This window comes from Dendronephthya gigantea, unplaced genomic scaffold, assembly GCF_004324835.1.
Source record: "Dendronephthya gigantea isolate DGI-Jeju-01 unplaced genomic scaffold, DenGig_1.0 000307F, whole genome shotgun sequence".
NCBI lineage: Eukaryota > Metazoa > Cnidaria > Anthozoa > Malacalcyonacea > Nephtheidae > Dendronephthya > Dendronephthya gigantea.
The window spans coordinates 56,270-78,933 of NW_021163317.1; the positions used below are offsets into that span (position 1 = coordinate 56,270).

The 22,664-nt window shown below is 36.4% G+C and overlaps 2 protein-coding genes across 2 annotated transcripts; both read left to right on the top strand.

Moving 5' to 3' along the window:
* The first annotated feature begins 3,827 nt into the window (after positions 1–3,827).
* LOC114541735 lies at positions 3,828–4,253 on the top strand. Its single transcript, XM_028561541.1, has one exon. It carries the CDS (start codon positions 3,828–3,830, stop codon positions 4,251–4,253), a length of 426 nt encoding a protein of 141 aa, XP_028417342.1.
* A 1,362-nt stretch (positions 4,254–5,615) lies between these two features.
* LOC114541736 (receptor-type tyrosine-protein phosphatase F-like) lies at positions 5,616–22,182 on the top strand. The gene is made up of 19 exons (XM_028561543.1): positions 5,616–5,901; positions 6,473–6,778; positions 8,123–8,391; positions 9,532–9,658; positions 9,753–10,049; positions 10,874–11,179; positions 14,251–14,326; positions 14,997–15,252; positions 15,359–15,416; positions 15,694–15,960; positions 16,192–16,267; positions 16,806–17,082; positions 17,231–17,276; positions 18,024–18,162; positions 18,809–18,897; positions 19,639–19,745; positions 21,682–21,769; positions 21,951–22,018; positions 22,141–22,182. The coding sequence occupies exons 1-19, from the start codon at positions 5,616–5,618 to the stop codon at positions 22,180–22,182; spliced, it is 3,180 nt and encodes a 1,059-aa protein (XP_028417344.1).
* Positions 22,183–22,664: the final 482 nt, after the last annotated feature.

The following is a 22,664-nucleotide window of genomic DNA, read 5'->3' on the forward strand; positions in this document are numbered from 1 at the left end:
TTTGTTGCTTTAGTCTTCAACGAAGGTTAGACGAAAAATCTTTGTTATTAATTTAATTTCGTTTGTATGATCCCTATATCGTACAAATCAATTCTTTGATTTTCTAAGCTTTTTTAAGGTATACGTTTCACTGATGAGGACAGCCCTCATGGTAGGATTTGTGCGCAGTTTACATACTTCGCCAAAGATCATAGCAAGTTCATTGCATTTAATATTGATTTCGCGCAAGTTAGACTTTATATTTGAGTTCCATTTATACTTAGACTGATTTAGATAACTTTTACGGAGTGAGGAGAAAGTTTTCCAATCAAATGAGATGGAAGCTAACGTTTTCACTAGTGAATCATCACTGATTATATCGTCAGTAAAGAAATCGTCAAGTCTTTTGAATGCGATATCAGAAAGAAATGCTTTTATCATCTGAAATCCTTGGGACAATAGGTAACTTTCACGAGATAATGTGGGTACATTTAATATTTCTGCTATGTTCATTCTAGGAAGCGGTGTTGTATTTTTTTCTGGAAACAATAGCCGGTTTTGAAAGCAAAGAGTTGATAGGTCTTTACATGGAAGTAACTGTTGGAGGCTGAAAAAACTCGGTCGGTGAACCTTTTTAGAAGGAGATGTTGTTCATTTTCAAGGTTTTTTACAAGTCTCTCCCTGTCGTTTTTTATTTTTTCCCACTCAACGAGGACAAATTAAAGAAAGTTCTGCTTTCTGCCAAACCTTTCACTTTACTCGCTCCATTTCGTATTAACAAACCATTCATAATCACTTTTTGGATTCGTAAAGTAGGAAGCAGGGACTGCCCTGTCCAAAAAGTGTTAGTTGCTTTGACATGTCTATATACAATGAAATAAAAATGCATGCAATAATTTTTTTAGCTAGAATTTTAACTGATATGCAAAAACTTTATATACACTATCAAGACAGTACAGAAATATAAATATTACCTTTTGATTGAATTCTTCTTTTTGAATAAAAATTATTACTAATTTACAATGCCTTCTTCCACACAAAACACTTTGCACAATTTGCAAAAATTCCAAAAAGGCAAAGCAACAAGCAAAAAAAAAACGTCATCGCGGGCTCAGGAAAAATTTTCGCGCACGTGCCTAATTTGGTTTTGACTTTTGACGTGTTTACAAAACAAATAACATAATTAATAAATGGCGAAATATCGCCTGTGAAACAAAATTTATACCTTATCCATTGGGTTTTTAAAATATGTAGAAAACAAGAAAGACAAGAGTTCCACCAAGTAAGCTCGTTTTTGATATAGAACATTGACAAAATGGTGTAAATATATTAACTTTATATCCTGGTACTAAATCGCATTTTGAAGGAAATATTGGCAATTTTTATATTAAAATACATTATTCAGCGTGTAATTTTGCAAAATATTCATATTGCCACGGTGAAAACGTCACAAGACTATAGTCCTAATCCACCCACCCAAACGTCAATTTGACGCTTTGCGTGGCAACTTGAATATGGACGTGGCCCCTATAAAGGCAATAAATCTATTCAGCCAAATCCGTTAAGCCAAATAAAAGCAAAATCTCACCACAGTTAAAATTACCCATGCCCAAAATAACCCGGTGATCCCGTCAAAATGAATTACTTAAGCCTAAACCAGCAGAACCAACCAGTTTTAACCTCTCGTAATAGCTCAGTCGAAGTCGATCATTTAAAACGTAAGAACTTAAATTTTAGCACAGAACTAAACACTATACGCCTAACATGAAGCTATCTCCTCGTAGCAATACGATATCAATTCTGAAGCTAAGCAAGAACACTGCTAAAGGTGACCATAATAATCTGGATGAAGTCTCCGAGAAAAACCAACTTCGCAAACATACAACACAGATATCGTTAAAGATCGACAGGTTACCACTCATTGATTTAATAAATTCACCTACTAAGTCTGACGTTTCTAATCCCAAAAAGTGTGTTAGCGCTACCCGAAAATCAAACGTCCATCCGGAACTTCCTGATGAGCCCGGTGTGACAGAATCGTTCGAGTCAATCCATCGACCTACAAATGAATCCTCGTAGTTTTTTGGGAGACTCCCCTTCCCGTATCGGGACAAATCTGGGAAGTTTCATTAAATGACTGGCCATCTGTCAATGCCGCCGATGACCTGAATATCCCTGAAACAAACAGTCAAACTAAAATAGAAATTGTATCTAATCGCCAGGTCCGCGTCAAAGTAAAATTTACCCAACGGGCTGGAAACCCACATAACCTAACAGTAATATGCCCTACACCTGCTCCTCGCGCTCAGCATGAAGCTACCAAGCCACAAAATAATAACTTTCCTACAATCCTTATTGCAAATGTAAGACACAAATCGACACAGCCCAATCTATAAAAGAGAAATGAAGGATAGCAATATACGAGATTTTGGTAGATGGATATGTAATAAATCATGGGACGATGTTTCACAACAAGTAGATTGTAATAGTAAATTTGACATTTTTTATGATACAATAATGGAAGCTATAAAATAGATATTTGCCTTTAAGAAAACAGAAAATAACTCCTTGTGATAAACCATGGCTAACGAACATGTTAAAATAATTTATCTTACAAAAACAATCATCATTGGCAAAGTATGGAAAACAATCGCACACGTTTAAAATGTGTCGTAACAAGGTCCAAGTAGAAGTGAAAAGATGTAAAGAAACCTACTGTAAGGATAAGGTCCAAAATCTACATCGTGGTAGTGATGCTTCTAAATGGTGGAAAGAAGTTAAGAAATTGGGAGGCAACGTGAGTCAAGTGAAATGGCCGGAGTAACTTTTGGTCGACAATGTTTCATCACTGGATGAACTTGCGGAAAATATTAACAATTACTTTGTTAACCTGTCCGCAGAATACCAACCACAAGATCCGAACACCAGTAATCATCTAGACGAAATTCCACCAGAGTTGCTCATTAATGATTATGAAATGTTCCATGCTTTGAAGAAAATTAAATCTCATAAAGCGCCCATCCCAGACGTGATCCCTAATAGAGTACTTCGCGATTTTGCGTTGGAACTATATCCGGTATTGGCAGAAATCTATAATAACACTCTGCAGGAAGGAACAATCCCAGAGCTTCTCAAGTCATTAATTGTATCTCCGATACCTAAACCTATTCCACCTAAGAACATAGAACAGGACCTTCGTCCCATATCGTTAACTCCACAAATTGCAATTTAAGTAATAATGGAGGGCTTTTTTCTGGAACCCCTACTTGAAGATATCAGCGACAGGATTGATCCATGTCAATTTGCAATAAAGGGCCGATCAACAACACAGGCATTGGTTCTCGTACTACACAATATTTTGGAGGCACTTGATCGAGGTGGTGTTTCGTACGTGCCTAATTCTTCGCTGACTTCAGTAAAGACATCGACTTGGTGAATCACAACGTCCATATCGACGAATTGATAAAATACGGTACGCCCCTCTATTGTTAGATGGATACATGCATTCCTTAATGGAAGGAAACAATGTGTAGGTGTTCATGATACATACTCCCCTTTCAAAAATGTAAATGGCGGTATACCACAAGGCACTAAATTGGGCACAATATATTATTTGCGGTTTTGATAAATCGGTTAGTTCGGGACTGGAACCCATAAGGGTCAAGTTTGTCGATAACTTGGCGACAATCGAAATTATTCCGAGGTGCTCGCCCAGTCTAACACCGCTTTTGGTCAACGATGTCCAACTATATGCTGAAACAAGGGGCATGCAGCTGAACTCAAGAAAGTGCAAGGAAATGGTGATTGATTTTCTTCAGTATAGACTACCATAATTATGAGGATGCTTTATGAGGATTGGCGAACAACAGATCGAGAGAGTAACGTCACATAAACTATTAGGAGTTTTCCTTAGTTGCGATCTGTCATGGAACACTCATATTGACTACATCGTCAATAAAGCGAATAAAAGACTCTACATCTTGCGTATGTTACGAAAGACAAAAGTTGGCCATTCAGAACTTGTAGCAGTATACCGTAGTGTAATCAGAGCGATCCTTGAATACGCTGTCCCCGTGTGGGCGGCTATCCCGGAGTATTTAAGTAATAAAGTCGAAACGCTGCAAAAGAGAGCAATGAGAATAATAAACCCTGGAATCTCATATGAGGATTCGCTTAAAAGATTTGGCCTTGAAGAGCTTTTTAAGAGAAGAGTCGAAATCTGCAATAAATTTGCTAAGGATAACAAATCATCGGGACCACTAAGCATACACTAAGTATATTTCGCGCTAAAACACACTTGCGACGATGAAAAATAATAAACAAAAACAAAAACCAAATAAAAACTAGGCAAATTTTCAACTCCGTCGTTCACGCCGAAGTAATAAACTTGGTGCTGCATGAAGTATCAACAGTAACACCAACTCCTTTTATTGCTGTTTCCAATTCAGAATTATCATTAGCAGGATATCCTGACGCACGTTTCGTGTCAAGTATGTAATGATTATGTAATCATTTAAGGTCGGGAGTTCGGATAGGGTTTCAAGGGCAACGCATGCCTAAGTTCTCCAAAAACGTACCCACCGATCTGGCTCATCCAGACATTGTTTCGGCTAATTTGGCACATGAGATATCTCTTGGTCCAAAATTTCTAAGTCTCCCCAATCGGCCTTGTACCGAAGAAACATTCAAAAAAATTTTGAAAAATTTTCCACCTTTCTACTCCATGCAAAGTCCGACCAAACAAGCGCAAATGCGTCTATTTTAAACGAGGATTTAAGATTTTCGACTTTCAGCTTTTCGACTAAACCCTGTACACTCGAAAGATCATGCATGAACTTCTAGGTATATGTACTGGAATGGTAAATATTACTACGACAAAGTGCTACCTTTCGGTCTCCGGAGTGCTCGAAATATATTTCATAAACTTTCGGAATTAATATATTCTAAAATGGACTTCCTCTGACGTTGGGCGTTTTTGGAAGAATATCTGTCAGAATATCTGTCAATCTGAAGCTCTTTTATAGTTTCTTTAAACAAGTAGGCCGGTGCATGGATTGTTTTGATTGGGAAAACACAGATTCAAACTAAGTGAATCTGGTTCAAAACACAGTTGAAATTTTGCATTAAAATTGCGTTAAAATTGAACACTATTGGTAGGAAATTTATAGTTGAATTTGGTGGTTCAAGTTAATTTACTTGATAGATTCAAGAGCTACGAGCGCAAATGCCGCCGGGACATTTTACGACAAATGGTAACTAACTCGTCTAACAATCGATCTCGTTCATCGGGCCTGCGATTTCCTCTAGCTGGGAACAGAGGCTCTTGGGATAATCGAAATCAGAAATGATTTTCATCAGTCGTTCACGCCGTTAGAATGTTGTAATGCATTACAAACCCAATACAAACCAGAAGCCAGGATTTCTGGCTTCCAGTTTGGATTATCCCAGAGGCCAGAATATTTGTTACGCGGGGAACGATCGAGTTCGTAAATAGAATTTCGCGAAAACACTTATTTAAAACAGCATGGCCTCTTTGCTCTTTGGATTGACAGCTTCTTCGTTCCAACACATATATCCGCAACAGAAGTTCAATGTAAGCGTTTCTTTCAGGTTCAGTGACAAGGCACGGTAATAAAATGAAAAATGTTCATTGTTCTCCAATACAACATATGTTGGTCAAGAATGCTCATTATGGAGACTTAAATAAAAATGGCAAGTTTGATGCCGCTACGAGCAGTGATGCCGAGTGTAGTGCTGTAGCAAGTTGTATGGTTAAATCTATTTGTGGTGGAATTAAGAACAAGTCTTGTGACCTGACCATTGACAACAGTTTACTGCCAACATCCCTTTGTTCTAGTCGTACAAAACAACTTTATACCGAATACACCTGTGTGGATAAATATATTGCCACAATAACAAAAGGTAAATGAAGTAGCCAATATACTTCAACAATAGCCTGCATGCCTGCTAGAGTTAAGCCAGTTTTCCACTAGCGATATTTTTCGCGTCAAGCGACATTTTACTTTTGTCTAAGAGCTCTCAACTGCAACCATCTGGAACAAATTGCTCAAATACAAATAATAAAGTCGCTTCGCGCGAAAAATATCGCTTGTGGAAAACCGGCTTTAAGCCAGTTTTCCACTAGCGATATTTTTCGCGCGAAGCGATATTTTACTTTTGTTTCAGAGCTCTTAACTGCAACCATTTGGAACAAATTGCTCAAATACAAAGAAATAAAGTCGCTTCGCGCGAAGAATATCGCTAGTGGAGTTGGAGTATATTTGGGCAAATACTATAATTATAATTAATTTTTGGTAATTCGTTTGCACACTTAGCTATACCACACGATATTTTATCACTATTGCGTGTATCGTATACCAATAATGAATCCCGTGTAGCCAAAGATTTGAGGGTGTTTGCACCAAAATCGAAGGCGGAAGTGACACTGTTGACAAATACACACGTTGAATTTTAGATAAAATTTCTGTTCTAGTGCGTAACATACGGTTGAAGGAGTCACCAAAGAGAGGACACCTTCAAATAAAAGATGGTTTCGGTTGGAGATATGTTATAGAAAATAATTGGGATAAAAAACGTCAAAAAATGCTGTGTCAGCACATGGGGTTTGATGAAACTGCCAACAATATTATTAGGAGAAGAACACTGAGAATGCGCGAAAGTGTTAAGATTGCATCAGGGGACTTGATATGTTACAGCAGACAGTCAAAAGGAACATCATGCTGTGCTCATCTTGTTCCTTCAACAACAAGGTCAACTGTTTCTGTACCATATGTTAAATGTGAGTACGTTAAGATGCGTACATTTTCTCCGCGAACATCAACTAAAAATTATGTCACAGTCAGAAATAACACCACAGTTAATAGAATATACATGCATGGCTTGGAGACTAAAATTATTAAGAGTACAATAAAACTCATTGACTATGTTATTGTCCACGTTTATTCAAAAAAATGGTCCCATTCTCGTAACGTGTCTATTTTATTTTAGCCAAATTTACCAAGGGCATTCGTCTCGGTAAGCTCCTCAACTTTGACTTAAACAATTTGTTAATTATAAGATTGTTATTGGTTTATCTGTGCAAAATACAATAGACATGTGATAAGAAGGGACAATTTTTTGCATAAAATCATATATATTCTATTAACTGTGATAACACTAAACTCATTTAGACGACTTGTCCACCAAAAACGTTCGCCGAATGTTTTCAGCGAAAATAGCTGCAGAGCAAACATTAAAATACATATGGTGTACCATAGGCTGGCCGGTCAATGCGGATACCGCATACTTAGTCTATCTTATCCATATAATTATCCTAAGGCTGGCAACTCTCTGACAAAAAATACAAATTATACAATGCATATACACATTAACGCAGCCAGCCTGTCGATTTGTTGCGCTATGCTAATATTTTGGTGTTCACTGACTGTGAAAACAATAGATTTCTAAAGACATGAATAATTGTAATAACTATAAATTTACATAGCGGGACAAAATCGTCAGGCTGGCTACGCCACTGCATATAATACATTAATACCATCGCTTGAAACACAAAATTTACCCTAGTTTTTTTTTAGATACAAACACCTTGGACATATTTACTAAATTTATCTGTCATTTTTAGACTTGGGAACAACGTAATTAAAATGCTTAAATTTTGCAAATAAAAAGTATATTCTTATGGAAATATTGTCAAACAGAGGCGGGATGCAATTTACTCGGCAAACTTCATCCGGAAAATTTTGATTATCTGTTGAAAGTTCGGAAAATAACGGAAAATAAAAGACCAACTCAATGAAGAAAAAATCTCTTCGTGAAAATGACAGATAAATTTAGTAAATATATCCAAGGTGTTTTGTATCTAGTTTTTTTTTCAAGAAAGTAGCAAATTTTTGTGTTTCGAGCAATGGTATTAATGTATGCATTATATTTCTTGTCAAAGAGTTGCCAGCCTTAGGATAATAATTATACATAAGACGATATACCGTACCCGCTATGGGTGTACACAACCATGTTTAGCATAACTGATATAATTCTCCTGTATAATGTAAAAGAACTACCCTGTAAACTGAATTCAAATTTTGTCATTTTGTCTTTTAATTTTTGGTCTCCTTTACTCTCCTAGGTAAAATGTGCAATAAACCCGAATTACTCCAAAACCAAGCAACTTTTTCTGATTCTTTTGTCTCCGGAAGTGGTTCGCATTCTTTTATGAACGCAAGATTTGACAGAACTGGTTGGTGTAACGACGGACGAAAATATCTTTTGATTGATCTTCAGAAAGAATATCACATAACCCGAGTTGTCACCATGGGAAATAGAGACCAAACTAAATGGATTAGTAAATATACAATGGCGTACAGCCACGACAACAGATTTGAGAAAAGAAAACAGGTATTTACACGCCATCGAAAAAATATGCATGCTTTATGTAATTCACCGTAGAGCGATATGGTATATGATCCCCAACCCCCTGTGAAGCGAGGGTACTAAATCCATCAGGATGTTAACTACACCTGGGTATTGTGACGGAACAAAGCATTCTGAATTCTGAATCCAAAGCCGTCAAAATAGTATATCGACAGACCCAATATAACAAGAGAGCAGCGTGGCAGCGTCTTCAAACAACTTAGCATCAAATGTGGTATAACAACTGCCTAAAATAGACGAAACACTTCTCGACGTTTCGACCTGTGGCTGTGGGCCTTCGTCAGAGGAGTTAGTATGAAAATAAATAGGGGAGAATATATGCTTTGTACGGGGCAGAACACGTGATAAAAATGGGCCAATAGAAAACAAAAAATCAAACTAAATTGGAATACATCACATTGCCAAAGAGGTGTCTGATTTTTGGCAAAGAATAGCCCGCAATGATGGAAGCCTGATCTGCAATGAAAACGTATTACAACCAGCTTTGATGTAAAAAAGAAATGATAGTCATATTACTCAGGGTGAAGTAGTCTGGGTGAATAGCTGCATGGTGAAGGAGTCTTTCATTTATGCCAGAGGGATGAAAGTGCCAAGAAGTTTTCTTAGTTACGCGCATTAGCAAAATACGAATAATCCATTGTTAGTTAGCCGGTTAAGCTAGCAGGTAATAAAAAAGTAAACGTTCCAATTGTAAGTTTTTATTTCGTTGGGATCATCAGCATTTCGACATTTCACTAATTTCAATTAATTTTTCAAATATACATGGTTCTTTTTGTTTGGAAAGTACATATGAAACATGCAAAATTATTGCTATAATGCTATGAATCCTATGATGGCATATTCGCGGAGCAATCAATTGACTTTCTACTGAGTTAAAAATGGCAGTAAAAGGAGTCATATCGTTTAATAAAACACGATTTGTGGTTAATAAAAGACTACATTCAAGTGGAACAACTTGGCAAAACAAAACAAAAAATGGTGAAAGAATATGATTGACGTTGCGGCACCAGATAGAGAAAATGTGTGCATGGACGGAAAAGTTTCCATTTCCACTTGAATTTTATACTAAAATTCTAAAATAAGCTACTTTTAATTGAATTTTAGATGGCAGGAAACACCAACGGTTTTCAAGCGTCAATTACGAATCTTGACATTTACAACGTGAGACATATAAAGATCGAATCGATAAGTAAAACAGATTTTTGTCTAAGAATAGAACTCTGTGGAAAAGGTAAGGTTATTATATACGGCTACTATATCTTTGGCGAGTAATTCTTAAATATATCAGATGCAAACCTTACCCTTCGTTTCTGTTGCTTTTCTAGCTCAAAGGCCAGCACCCGTAAAAATTGTTGGAACTAAAGAGAACAAAAATTCAGTAAGAGTAACATTCAGTATAGAAACATCAGAATCAGCCTCTAGTTATATCACAAGGATCAATGCATATCTTGACGGCAAAAAAAATCAAAGTGTAACACGGGAAAAACAATTTCATAGTGCACGTTACTTCGTTATTACTGGACTCACGCCAAACACTGATTATGATATTGAATTTGAGACTGAAGATGGTTCTTCTGAAAGGAGCAGCAGGATTCATAGAAGGATCAGGACGAAACAAGCAGGTATTTATATCATAGATGCAGTCACCCTTGTTCTAAAACGATCCAATACTTTCCTAATAATTAAATGAGTCCTGTACGAGTACCGAGTCAACATTGATAGTACCAAGAACCTCGTATTCAGAGACTTTCAAAAAATTAAAAAGGCTATTGTACCAATATTCGTCAAGGGATTGGGAGTACATCTCGTAAAATTTTAAAATACCATTATTGCTAGAAAACAACCAAAATTGATTGAAGTTAGAAAGAAAAAGATTCTCCAAATCTATTCTCTAAGTGCGACTGTTCGTTTGGTGTGGTTTTAAAAAACGAAAGAAAACACCTCGCTGCAGGTCCACGTGCACGTAATGCAGGTTAATAAGCAACCAGAACAAACCAACTACAATTTCATCAAAAATTAAATTAAAAGATATATTTGTTTCTGTCCTTTCTAACATGGGCACGTTAGAATGTGTGTGTGGGGGGGTACAACTTGTTCCAGACCACACGTTTGTACAGTGTGCAAAAAAGTTATAAAATATTTGATATTTTGAAAAATAATCCAAATCGCATCTGCTGTACTTCTCATTTCTAGGATTTGTACCCGAAATTCCTTAATAAATGCTAATCGCAATAATCGTACGAGCAAAAATAACCACATTGGCAGTATTGAACAGTGAAACAAAAAAAGCACAACCGAAATTACAATTTTTTACTTTAGTGACCATTTTACAGTAGATTAGGGTTCATATTTTGTTATTTTGTGTGCAGTGAAATTAACGAAGTATTTTATAAGACAAAATCTTAAGCCTGGCTAATTATTCCCGATGTAATTTTTTCTCTTTCAGCTCCCGGTGGACCACCATTGCGTGTTAAATTAACATCGCGCAGAAAACACTCATTTGAATTGTCCTGGGAGGCTCCAGTTGAGAACCTACGAAACGGCAGAATAACAGGATATAAAGTCTGCTATTCTAAAACATCTGGTGCTGCTAACTATCCAGGTCCCAAATGCATCAATAGATCGATACGATCATCGCCTTATACAATCTTTCAACTTCAATCCGCTACTATGTACTTTATTACGGTCGCAGCTGGAACCGAAGCTGGTTTCGGACCAGAGAGCAAGATAATTAGCGCAATTTCGAGCGGAGGTAGTGTATATATATTCGTCATAGCATAAACGTTTAGCAAATCAGTATACACTTAATGTATGCTCCCGAGGGAAAGAGTGAGTTTTGTTTTCCCATGAGTCTGAATGTTCCTCAAGACGTCGAGGGAAAACAAAACTAACAATTTCCCGAGGTAGTTTACATTATAGGCTTTGTTATATAGGACAAAAACATACATGTTACATAACAAAAAAACACTTATTATGACAATATGCGGGCAACAATTTTTCACTTGTTTCCCTGGCGGGAAACATTGAATTTGAATTACGTCATGTGACTACGAATGAACTAATGACATTTATACAGCCAACCTATACAGGGTGTATCAAAAAAATGTCCCTGATGTAAAAATTCCGTTTTTCAGGATATTGTGCAGTATTTGGCAAATTTTTGTGTTCCTAGATATGGTTAAGACTTATCTGGTATACCTAGGCCAAGTTTGGTTTTTTATTAACAAAATTATGTTACCGGGGGGGGTTGGTTCCTTTCCACTGATATTGAGAGGGCTTGCGCGCGAAAATGTGAAGCTGAAATTGAAATATTATTTAGCTGTCTAAAAGTAAGAAAGCTTTTTAATAAACTGTCAAAGTTTCAGGAAAAATAATGCATACTGGGAGCAACGCGCGACCCCTAAATGTGACAAATATTTCATTGCGCGCAGTGGATTAAATGCATCGTTGATTTTAGCGTGACCGATCTCAAGGTGGGCAAATGAACTGAACACAAAAACAAAGCGATTCATTCGTGTTGTTAATCCTCAGCATGTCCACTATTTCATTCTAAGCAAACTGCGGATTGTCTGAGCATACTAAACGCTGAACAGCGAACCATTTGTCTGTCTATTCGCCTAGATTTGCCGGTGGTAGCGTAGGCGATTTGCAAAAAAGAATTTCGAACGAATTGGATAATTTGAGGCAGGCCAGACAAATGTGGTTCGCCGTTCAGTGTTTACTATGCTCAGACGAGCCGCAGTTTGCTTAGAAAGAAATGGTAGAAATGTTGAGGATTGACATCAAGAATAAAAATCTTGTTATCAAATCACTTTGTCTTCTTGTTCAGTTTCTCGCTTTAATTTATTCATTTGCCCAGCCTTGCATGAGATCGGTCACGCTAAAATCAACCATGCATTTAATTCACTGCGCGCAATGAAATATTTGTCACTTTTAGGGGTCGCGCGTTGCTCCCAGTTTGCATTATTTTTCCTGAAACTTTGACAGTTTATTAAAAAGCTTTCCTACTTTTAGACAGCTAAATAATATCTCAATTTCAGCTTCACTTTGTTAATAAAAAACCAAACTTGGCCTAGGTATACCAGATAAGTCTTAACTATCTCTAGGAACACAAAAAATTGCCAAATTCTGCAAAATATCCAGAAAAACGGAAATTTTACATTTGGGACATTTTTTTGATACACCCTGTATAACAAAGTAATATAATGCCCTCTAGGACGCCAAACAGTAATATTGTTTAAGATGCTAGCTTTTCCATTCGTTGGACAGTGTTGTTTTTAAGCTCTCATGAAAATCAAAATCACACTTTATAATAAAGACATTGAGTCAAAATATGGTCGGGGGTGGGGAGAGTGTGGAGCACGAGGTCGATAATGTTCGAGTTAAGCCCTTCGTGATTAAGCCCTTCGTGATTAAGCCATTCGTGATTAAGCCCTAGAGATAAGCTCTTTTTGAGTTAAGCCTTTCGTGATGAAGCCGCTCTAGTTAAGCTATTTTCGTATTAAGCCCTAGCCACGCCCATGGCATACCTTTTTTGTGGAGGCCTTTAAACAAAGTACGAAGTTAAGTCCCGGAAAATGTTCTTACGTTTGAGTAAATGTGTCGGCTAAAGTACGAATGACTGTCGCATATGTGTCGATTGTGCCTCCTTGAAATCTGTTGTGGAATTTACACCGCTCATAAATGGGATTTGTCATACCTATGCAGTAATTGTTCCATATTTCTATTATTTTCGTAATATCTCCTCTCTCCTCATCTGTTCGGAAAGGTAAACACTAAAACTTTATGAAGTTCCATGGCTCCAGGATCAATGCACGTGATAAATTTAGCAACTCGATATTTTCGGTCGCGTTCGACTAGGTTTGTGATTACTTCATATGCTTGCCAAGTCTAGCGCCAGTTCTTCCAATTTTTTGTTAAATTGCCTGTTAGACGTATTGGCTTTGGGAGCGGAACATTGGATCTGAAGATCTGCTGGGTTGATGAACCTGTTGGGCTTTCATTTTCTTATCGTTCTTTTTGTCCTTGCTGTCTTCGTGTCGCCATATTGGTACACTTAAGGACTCGATCTTTTTTAGAGATTATTCGCTTTGTCAGCTTTAATACTTTAGCTTCTTGATGTCTCACTTAATGGAGAAGCTAAAGGTTCTTCACACCTGACACAATGTCATAGTAATGCAGAGAAGCTCGTGTATGATTGAGCACAATTACAGAAGAAGAGGGTCAGTTTATTTCAATAAGCCTATTTTATACTCCTGTTACATTACCCATTATGCATACATATTTAGTTGCACAGGGCACCTATGCAAATAACGTTACAGTTTGCATAAAATAATCAAAGACGACGAAAGCTATCGAGATTTATTTTTTATTATATGTGTATAGAGATTTATATAGTCGAAATATAGGAGTGAAATTCAAAACATAATCCTCATATTCAAGATATTTTTACATTCAGCACATTCTCAAATCTTTCGGAAAGAATATCTAACTTCTATTGAACAAAATTACAAAGAAACTGAACGGTAATAAATATGTTTTGATGCATGGATAAAGTTTCGAGTTTGCTGCTCGCTTTGTTTTTGTATATTAAAAGCGTGCCGTTGTCAAATTGATCTCTACAGACATTTAATAAACAAATTAGTTCATGGTTGGCTCGTTTGTACGATTTTTATTATGCACTCGTTGCGAAGGATCGCAAACTCACTCGTTCGCTGCGCTCACTCGTTCGTATTGCGATCCCTCACAACTCGTGCATAAAAATCGTACGCACTCGCCAACCATGAAGTAATCTCTATTTATTTTTAAAATTTCATTTTTTAGATGCTGTTAATCTTGTCCGATATTCGTCTTCAAGTTTACGGATAACGGGTCTTAAACCGCCAGGACCTTATATCAAGTAAGTTTCTTCAAATTTAAGGTGTTGCTCATGAGGCTAGTTTATTGTGTAAACCTGCACCAGAACTTCTGCAGCATGACGTGTCATGACTTTGACTAAAAAGTACTGTCCAATAGTGTTGCCAGATCATACTAAGAAAAGAAGCCAAACATTATTGTAGAATAAAAATAGTTCTTTGGTACAAACAAACTTTACTGTCATAATGCTTAAAATTAAAAACGTTTATTCCAAACATTAACACACTTATACGGGGTGTTTATATTATAGGCTTCTAAGTGCTTCGATTTATGCTCAAAAAATATAAAAACGTGGGAACTGAATTTTTACAATTTTAAATTCAATTATGGCCTTCAATTGTTTTGAGCATGTGCGCAGAAGCCGCTTTAACCGCTTTTAAATAGCATAATATCTCTTTTACTCCAGTAATATGTATGGTACACGCAGGGCTTCCACAACTTATTTCTATATGGCTGTCCTCAAAGGGGGTTAAGGGGTATAGCAATAACAAAATAGAGAACATTAGTATATGATAAACTCTTTTAGAACTGTCCTTTTAAACGCCGAGGTAGGAAACTAGTCTAAAGCGCAAGTCGTCCTTTGTCAGTGAAGCCATGATGATACCCTTGTTCTCGCCAGGGCCTTCTACTCAGTCAATATGTTATACATTTAGGGAGGTAATGATCGTCGTGAAAAGTGAAAAAGGTGAACAAACAGCGGTCGAAGATATTGAAACAAACCATCTCAAGTCTTTCTCGGCAGACACCGCTAACCTTTATATCGCAGCCTATTTGAACGTCAGTGATCTATCTTCGTCGTTTGTGATCGGCGATAAGAAGAATTACTCTTTCAATGAAAAGAAATACTTCAACCAAGCCTTGAAACCGAATACAAGTTATTCTGTGTTTCTAAGGTTTTTTAAAAATCAGGTAAATTTTTAATGTGCTGAAATTTTTAATTGTATACACATAAAACACTTTGAAGTTTCGTATATTTGGATTAACGGGAGAAATTTTACATGAATAATTCATTTAGCGCACGTTTTACTCGACAGAATGGAGCAGAAGCGTTAAGACGTCGATGCAACCTTCAGGTAAATATCCACCCAATCCTTGGTTCAATTTTTAGTTCTGTTATTTTGTTGTATTAACATAAATATATTCGTGACCTAAATATATTGATAAAAAAGTCAGCATGCAAGATCTATCTTTGTTTTTTTGATAATCGATAAGTAGACGCGTATACTTGTTTATCCCGTAACAAAACATATCTAGAGGTACTTGCCAAGGTACAAGGCTGGAATGCAAAAAGGTATGCAAATATGTTAAATTAGTATTTTTTTAATGATATTCTTCTTCTTTAAACTACAGCTCCGCATGAAATAATTATCATGTCCACTGCTCAGAAAAAGTATACCATATCCTGGTCTATATTTTTACCTGTGAACCAAACTGTCCTGCAGTATCAAGCATTCTACGGACAAACAGGAGGCTCTAAAAAAGAATTGATTATCTCGAACGATATGAGATCAGTTGAAGTGGACGTTAACTATGAAACGGAGTACTCATTCCAAATAAGCGTCGCTACTAATTTCGGGAGAAGTGATTCAGCATCAATGTTATGGTTATCTCATTCAGGTATAAAAATGTAAAAGATATAAAATATCATTGCAGTCAATTTTCTGCATATTTTCTTAACCATATAAAAAAGTTAAATTTTAGAATAATCGCTTTAAAATGTTAACCACTAAAGCCAGGCAATGACTAAAATCATCCTAATATCCCTGTGGCTTCATCCAGTCAACTTCGTTTAAACACCTCAATGGCATTTTGCCAGGCATGATGATTAATGTAACTGCCTCCTTTTAGAACCTATTTTGCTCCAAAAGGAAACGGATGGTAGTTACACATTACTACTGAAAAAGCCAGAGAGTAGAGATATCGAGTAAGTTTTTGTCAAATTAAAGAACACTACTCTTGCGGCAGTCAGTGCCGAAGCTGGCATGACGATTTAATCTGCTGTGCTATGCAAATTATATGTTATTATCATTACTCATTTCTTTAGAATTCATTGTTTTTACAGCCAATGAACACAAAAATATTAGCATAGCACGACTAGATTTTCGGCTTGCTACGCCACTGGCGGCAGAGAGAGAGAGCACCGGAACCACGTGGGTAGCAGGGGCAGCTTGTCCTTTAGGTGTTCATAGACATATCTTATTTCGTAATTTTCCTTCTTCCAAAAGCAAAGTACACACTGTTGAATTCCATAAGATTCCATTCTTTATTTTAAGATTGAAAACTGAACGAATTAGTGATTCAATTAATTTTCTGATTAAAACTAAAGCACCCTTTTTCCGAGATTCTGAATCGAATATATTCTCAAAAATGTGCAAAAATAGAGAGTTTAACAAAGAGATGACGTTGGGAATCAGTTGCTGAACAATCAGTGAAAAGAATGCTTTTTTTTTCTTATCCTTTAGAACGGTCGCATTAGTATTACTCCTAGTTCAACCGGATTCAAAGAACCCTCCGGCAATGGAAACTCTAAAAATATCACAGGGGGCGAGAGAAAATGGTGCCTTTGTGGCCAAACAATACAGTATACGTGAATTGCAAGGTTTAAAAACCATAAAGATTTCGCTTCAAAAGTCTGAGCCCATCGAACGGAGAAAAAGAATCCTAGCCGAGTTCTATGTATTAAAACTAAGTACAACGTCAACGTATAGATGTGCGCAAATGAGTAAGGACACTTCCGGGGTAAGTCGAGAAACCTAGACTACAACCTAGTATCCATGCACATAGAACCATAGACACCATATTGATAAGATTTCCGTATTGGAGGAGAATTAGAGCATAGCACTTCAATTATCTATTACTAGAAAAATGTTATGGACTTCTATTTCAGAAACAATTCTGGTCATACTGGAGCAAACCATTCAAATTAGACAAAGGTATTTTGTAAATTTCATGCATCTAATAACCTAAAATGAAGCAAACATAAGCCGTGATTGCAGGAACGCGTTAAATTTTTCAGGTCCTTGGGCACGTGGTAAGTATGGCATCTGACTTCCATGTATAGCCCGGATGATCCTTTCGCTAAAACACCCTTTTTTCCAAAATGCGAACTCGTTTCTTTTTTTTTCGAGTTCCTAACTCCATTTTCTTCCGCACCCATATCTACTAAATGGCTTATAAAGGTATGTTAGGGTGTTATATAATTAACCCAAATTGTAGCTGTTGTAATTTTATTTAGATTAACGCAGATCTGTTACCAAATGTTCGATGTGTATAATAAGATTATCGTATAGGCTTTGGGTCTTAGCCAAGGTCGTAAGTGGTATAAGTCCGAAACTGTCTGAGTTAAAGCCTGATTACATGCAGCGAGTTATCCCGGCTTGGGGAGGTAAATGGCGCATCAGATCAAAGGCTTAGCCTGATTAGTCTTTCATTATATGCATTTTAGCCGAGATTTTAGCTGAGATCGAAAATTTGGGACAATGCGCTGGCATGCATGCATAATGTCGGGTTTTCAAAGTTACAATTCGTGCCTGAAAAAAGTCTAATCCAGGCTGATATATACAATATTCCAGTGGTCTTGTTCCTTGTATCGACAAACTGCCCCCACTATTTTATATATTGTAGTAATAATAGTATTAACGGTAACCTTCCCAAAGCCTGATATTCAATGTGTTATAAAGGGAGTGGTGATGTCAACGAGCGGGTTGATGATGGTGGTAGTGGTAGTAGTGCAAGTATCGGAGTCGCAGTGGCCGGAACGCTTGCCGCGATTGCTGTAGTTGTTGTACTGGTATTAAGTTATATATTCTTCAAAAGAAGGTAATACTGCAAGATGGATAATAATTACGTTAAAGATTAATAATATTCTTGTAATTTTGTATAAAATACTTACGTCGCGTCCTACAAGCTATAATTTAGTTATGTAAATAATTGTCCTAAATTAGGCAAACAAATAAGCGGTGTTTGGGGATGTTACAGATTTCTACTCAGTTTAATAAAGTTGTCCAGGAGTATAAAAACCAACAAAGTGAAAACTTTAAATTCTGAATGCGAGAACCAAATAGAAACCGGAGTGAGACGTGTTTTGGGACGTTATATAATCGTGTTGACTCTTTAGGAATTCATAGACATAGTATTTCATGTCTGCAGGAAAAATTGGCGAAAATGAAGGCAGTATAGCAATGACAATTTGTGTTTTTATTTCCTGCTATAAAAAGTCTTTTGATTCATATCACTCCAACAGTTTTATCATAGTGTAGGAGGACAAAGTTTGATGATGATCAGTGGTTTTGGGGGAGGGGGGATTTGACGGCTTTTTAAAATTTTCAGAATTCTAAAATTTCAAAAAAATGTAGCCGACATTAAAAAAATGCTGCATAAATATAATTATTCTAACAAATTTTCTAAAAAAGTAAAAATTTTACATTATATTTGTAAGTTAGACCTCCTTCTCGCCTTTTCTTAGGAGAAATTTTAAAGAATGTGAAAATTCGGAAAGCGATACCCAAAAGGAATGCAACGAAATGGATGAACAAGCTGATTCAAATGAAACTGGTCAGTTGTTTAGAAAAATACTGGCAATGGAAAGTGTACACAATTAGCGTTTTTTTTTATCTCTAAAGCAAAAGATTCATCGATAATAAAATACAACCGATTTATTGGAGTATAACTATTACCTATGATCTAAATATACATGCACTGAAGCCAAAGAGATGAATTTGAATTTATATTCAATCGAGAGTCTAGCTCAGTTGTTCGTTTTCATTGAACGTAAAAACTAAGTTTATGAATTTAAACATCTTTTTATGATTTTTCTGTCTGCGGTATGGCCAGGTTACCAAAATGCCTATGCTCTTTTTTTATTTCTTCTGAGAAAGGGATATGGACGTTTTTATATTGATAACTGAAAAATTATTATCCTGCATTGATTGTTTCCTATCATATAGACATATGATAGCTAATGAACAACGTACGTGACTGTATACATGTCACAAATGAAGATCAATCTTTTACATTCCTGGCGACTCAAATGTTTACCATCCTGTTTGAAATCCTAACCAATCGTTTTGCCTCTGTAAAACAATAGCGAATCTTATGAGAAATATGGTATAACGTTATGTCGTTCTAGGCCTCTTTGTTGCTTTTGCTTACGATTGCCTAAGAATATTTGAAGTTGCTAGTGTATATATACCAGATAGAAATTAAGAAAAAATTTCAGTACCACTACAGCTGATACCCTATTGCTAATCTGTGTAAATAAACTAATATAGTTACTGGAACTTCTATTTTATATAGGTGCGATTGACGAGAAGACTCATTCTCCCGTTCTGATTGCTGACTTTGCACATCATGTGAACGAACTGAAAGCAAACGAAAATTATGAATTCCAAAAAGAGTATGATGTGAGTGTGAAGCAAAAATTTTTTAGCAAAACCATCTCGGTTCAATTGGTGCATATAGCTGTATCATGCGTGCCTCCACCAGCAAATAAAATGTATTCTTGCTGCATAATTATTAAGGCGCGCTAAATAAATATAAGTTATCAATATTAGCTACGATTCTTTGGATTAAGGATAAAAGTATGTTTATTGGTATACTTAGTAGTCAAATGTGACTTACCTCAAGCTGAAATTTTACTGGAATTGTATCACATAACAGTAGTAACAAGACTGAAATTAAGACTGACGAACGAATGCATGCTCAGCGCGAGTGATGTAATATCGATGTTCTTAACCTGCTTACACTAACAAAGACAACCCCAAAGGAGCGGTAGGATGAATTTGTCAGTCTTAGTTACTATGGTTACGTCATGTAACCATACTTACGTTTAGGTCAAAATTTAACACAAGATTAGTCTAGTTTGTATTCTAAATTATACACACATGATAAATATTACACTGTATTACTAACTCATATGATAAAACAGGCTGAAATTCACTGCACTAGTAACATTTTAGCCAGGTCTTTTTGGAATTTTGTCGAGAAGTAGACTAGAGAATATCTATTGCAAAGGCGGCTGTCGCAGAAGACTGCCCTTAGAATGCGTTTTAAAAAAAACATGGATACCTGCACTTTTCAAGACACCTTTATTCCTGACCATCCAGATAGGGTTTGAGTCCCCGAATGCTGATGAGGTTTGGTGGCACAAATGGTAGCAATAAACAAAGCTTAAAAAGGTCATGGCTTTCTAAATGTTGCCGGGCACTCGACGGACCATCAGTTTGAGCGTTCTCATCTTGTGCAATTCATCAGTCAGCTGCCCCAATTTGCCGGTCCATATCAACAATTTCAATAGTTGAAGTAACATTTGAGCGAGGAGAATGTGCTAAGAGATTTTTTCCAAATATTGCGAGACTAAAATTAATGAAGAAAACGAAAATATTCATTGCTTTGCGTTCTTCCAGGATTTTTGTGAAATTTTCCATATTAATATTATTGTCTAAGTGACCGCATTTGACCGCATCTCAGAGATGTCATGAGGTCTCGTGATCACTTTAGCTTGCTCTTGCCTAATTCCCTGTCGTCAAACGTAATTTGTCAACAATACAACAATCGTTCTATTAATTATGGGACCTTTGAGCTCCATGTTAACTTCTAATTGTTTATCATGATTATTGTAATATCTCTCTCTCATTACCATCCGCATCAACGATTTGACTAATTTGATTCACATCCACAACCGTTGTTTTGTCCGCTTTACTATATTGTCGATGTCTAAATTGCCGCCAGCCGGTACGGACTCGGGGTCTGCAAACCCCACTTTATACTGTTGGGCGACATTCTCGTTTATTTCAGTTTTATTTCAAGGTCCTCATGCAAAATAATAGCGCGGTTCACATAACTTTGATCAGCACATTGCTCACACGTTTTATTATAGTCAACATTGCCTTCAGGCTTAACTGCAGGCTATGAGTCATATTAATTTAGAACAGATGCTCACACCGAAGGCAAAGGCAATGTATAGAAGACTTCTTAAGTAGCCACTGTAAATCAGTCGCTAGTGACTACAAATAAATTATATTTTATTGCACGCAAAGAACTATATCCGACTTAGAACATAAGGATTGCCTGTACAAGACAATCAAGGTGAAATAATAATGCCGTGACTCGTACAGAGGTCACTTTACCATCAGTCTGAACAATAAATATCACTTATGCTCACCTAGCTGCTGCCCAAAGAAACCAAACTATTAAGACATCACAAATTATAACCGGTAGCTCAAAATCAAAATCTTCTCAAACGATGATCCTTTGATACAATGATGTTACGTCATTCCCGCTGAGCCTGCGTTCGTTTTTAAAATCATTTGTCTCAATTTTCATATTCTATTTGTTTAGGCTTTGCCGACAAACTTGAACATATCCTGGGAAGTATCTAAGAAGCCGTTTAACAAGCCGAAAAACAGATATGGAAATGTCGTTACATGTACTGCATTTAAATTTTCTAACATAATTTCCTCTGTAATTTGTCCCGAAGCTGGATGGGACTAGGGCCCAGCAGCCGTTGGGCTTGCTAATATTGCACATTGTAGTACTATGAATTGCGTTGCCACACTTGTGGTGTAATGTACCATTACCCTAGCTTGGCACTTGAATTTATAATTTAGATGACAATTCTCGCGTAATTCTATCAGGAGATGAAAATAGTGATTACATTAACGCTAGCCACATTGATGTAAGTTTTGGTCTATCTGTAATTTTTAACTATGACGTAAAACGTCCGTCCATAGAACGAAAAATGTTTTGCAAGCCCACATTGCCAATTTATTCATTTTAACTGATTTTTCATTCACTCAGGGTTTCGACAAGAGGTCGTACATTGCATGCCAGGGTGAGTAAAATGGTGAAGTAGTTATATACGGTGACTCTAAACAGAGTGAATATGCCACATTACTATTTTTCATTATTTCAATTACTTGCCAATTTCAGGGTTCTCTATGGTAATAGTTACGTCATTTGTTTGACGGACATGTGATGAAAAATTTGTTTTGTTAAAAATAGAAAATAGGTTTATGAATATCTACAAAAGTCATGACAAAATGCCACTTCTCTTGCAATACTGCAAACAAAGCTAGAGTATAAGGGCCGTTTTCCACTGTTGCATTTTTTTACGTACGTATATACTACGCACGTAAAAGTTTAAAATAAATTAAATGATACTTATGAAATATACTATTGAATAGATCCATATGTTGGATTCTGTTAATGATTTGGTGTGTTTTTTCTACGGTAATATTAATTTTGATTTAAAAGTGAAATTTCAGTTACTGTATATCCATTATGATGATCATCTACAAAAAACTATTTTGTTACAGGAGAAA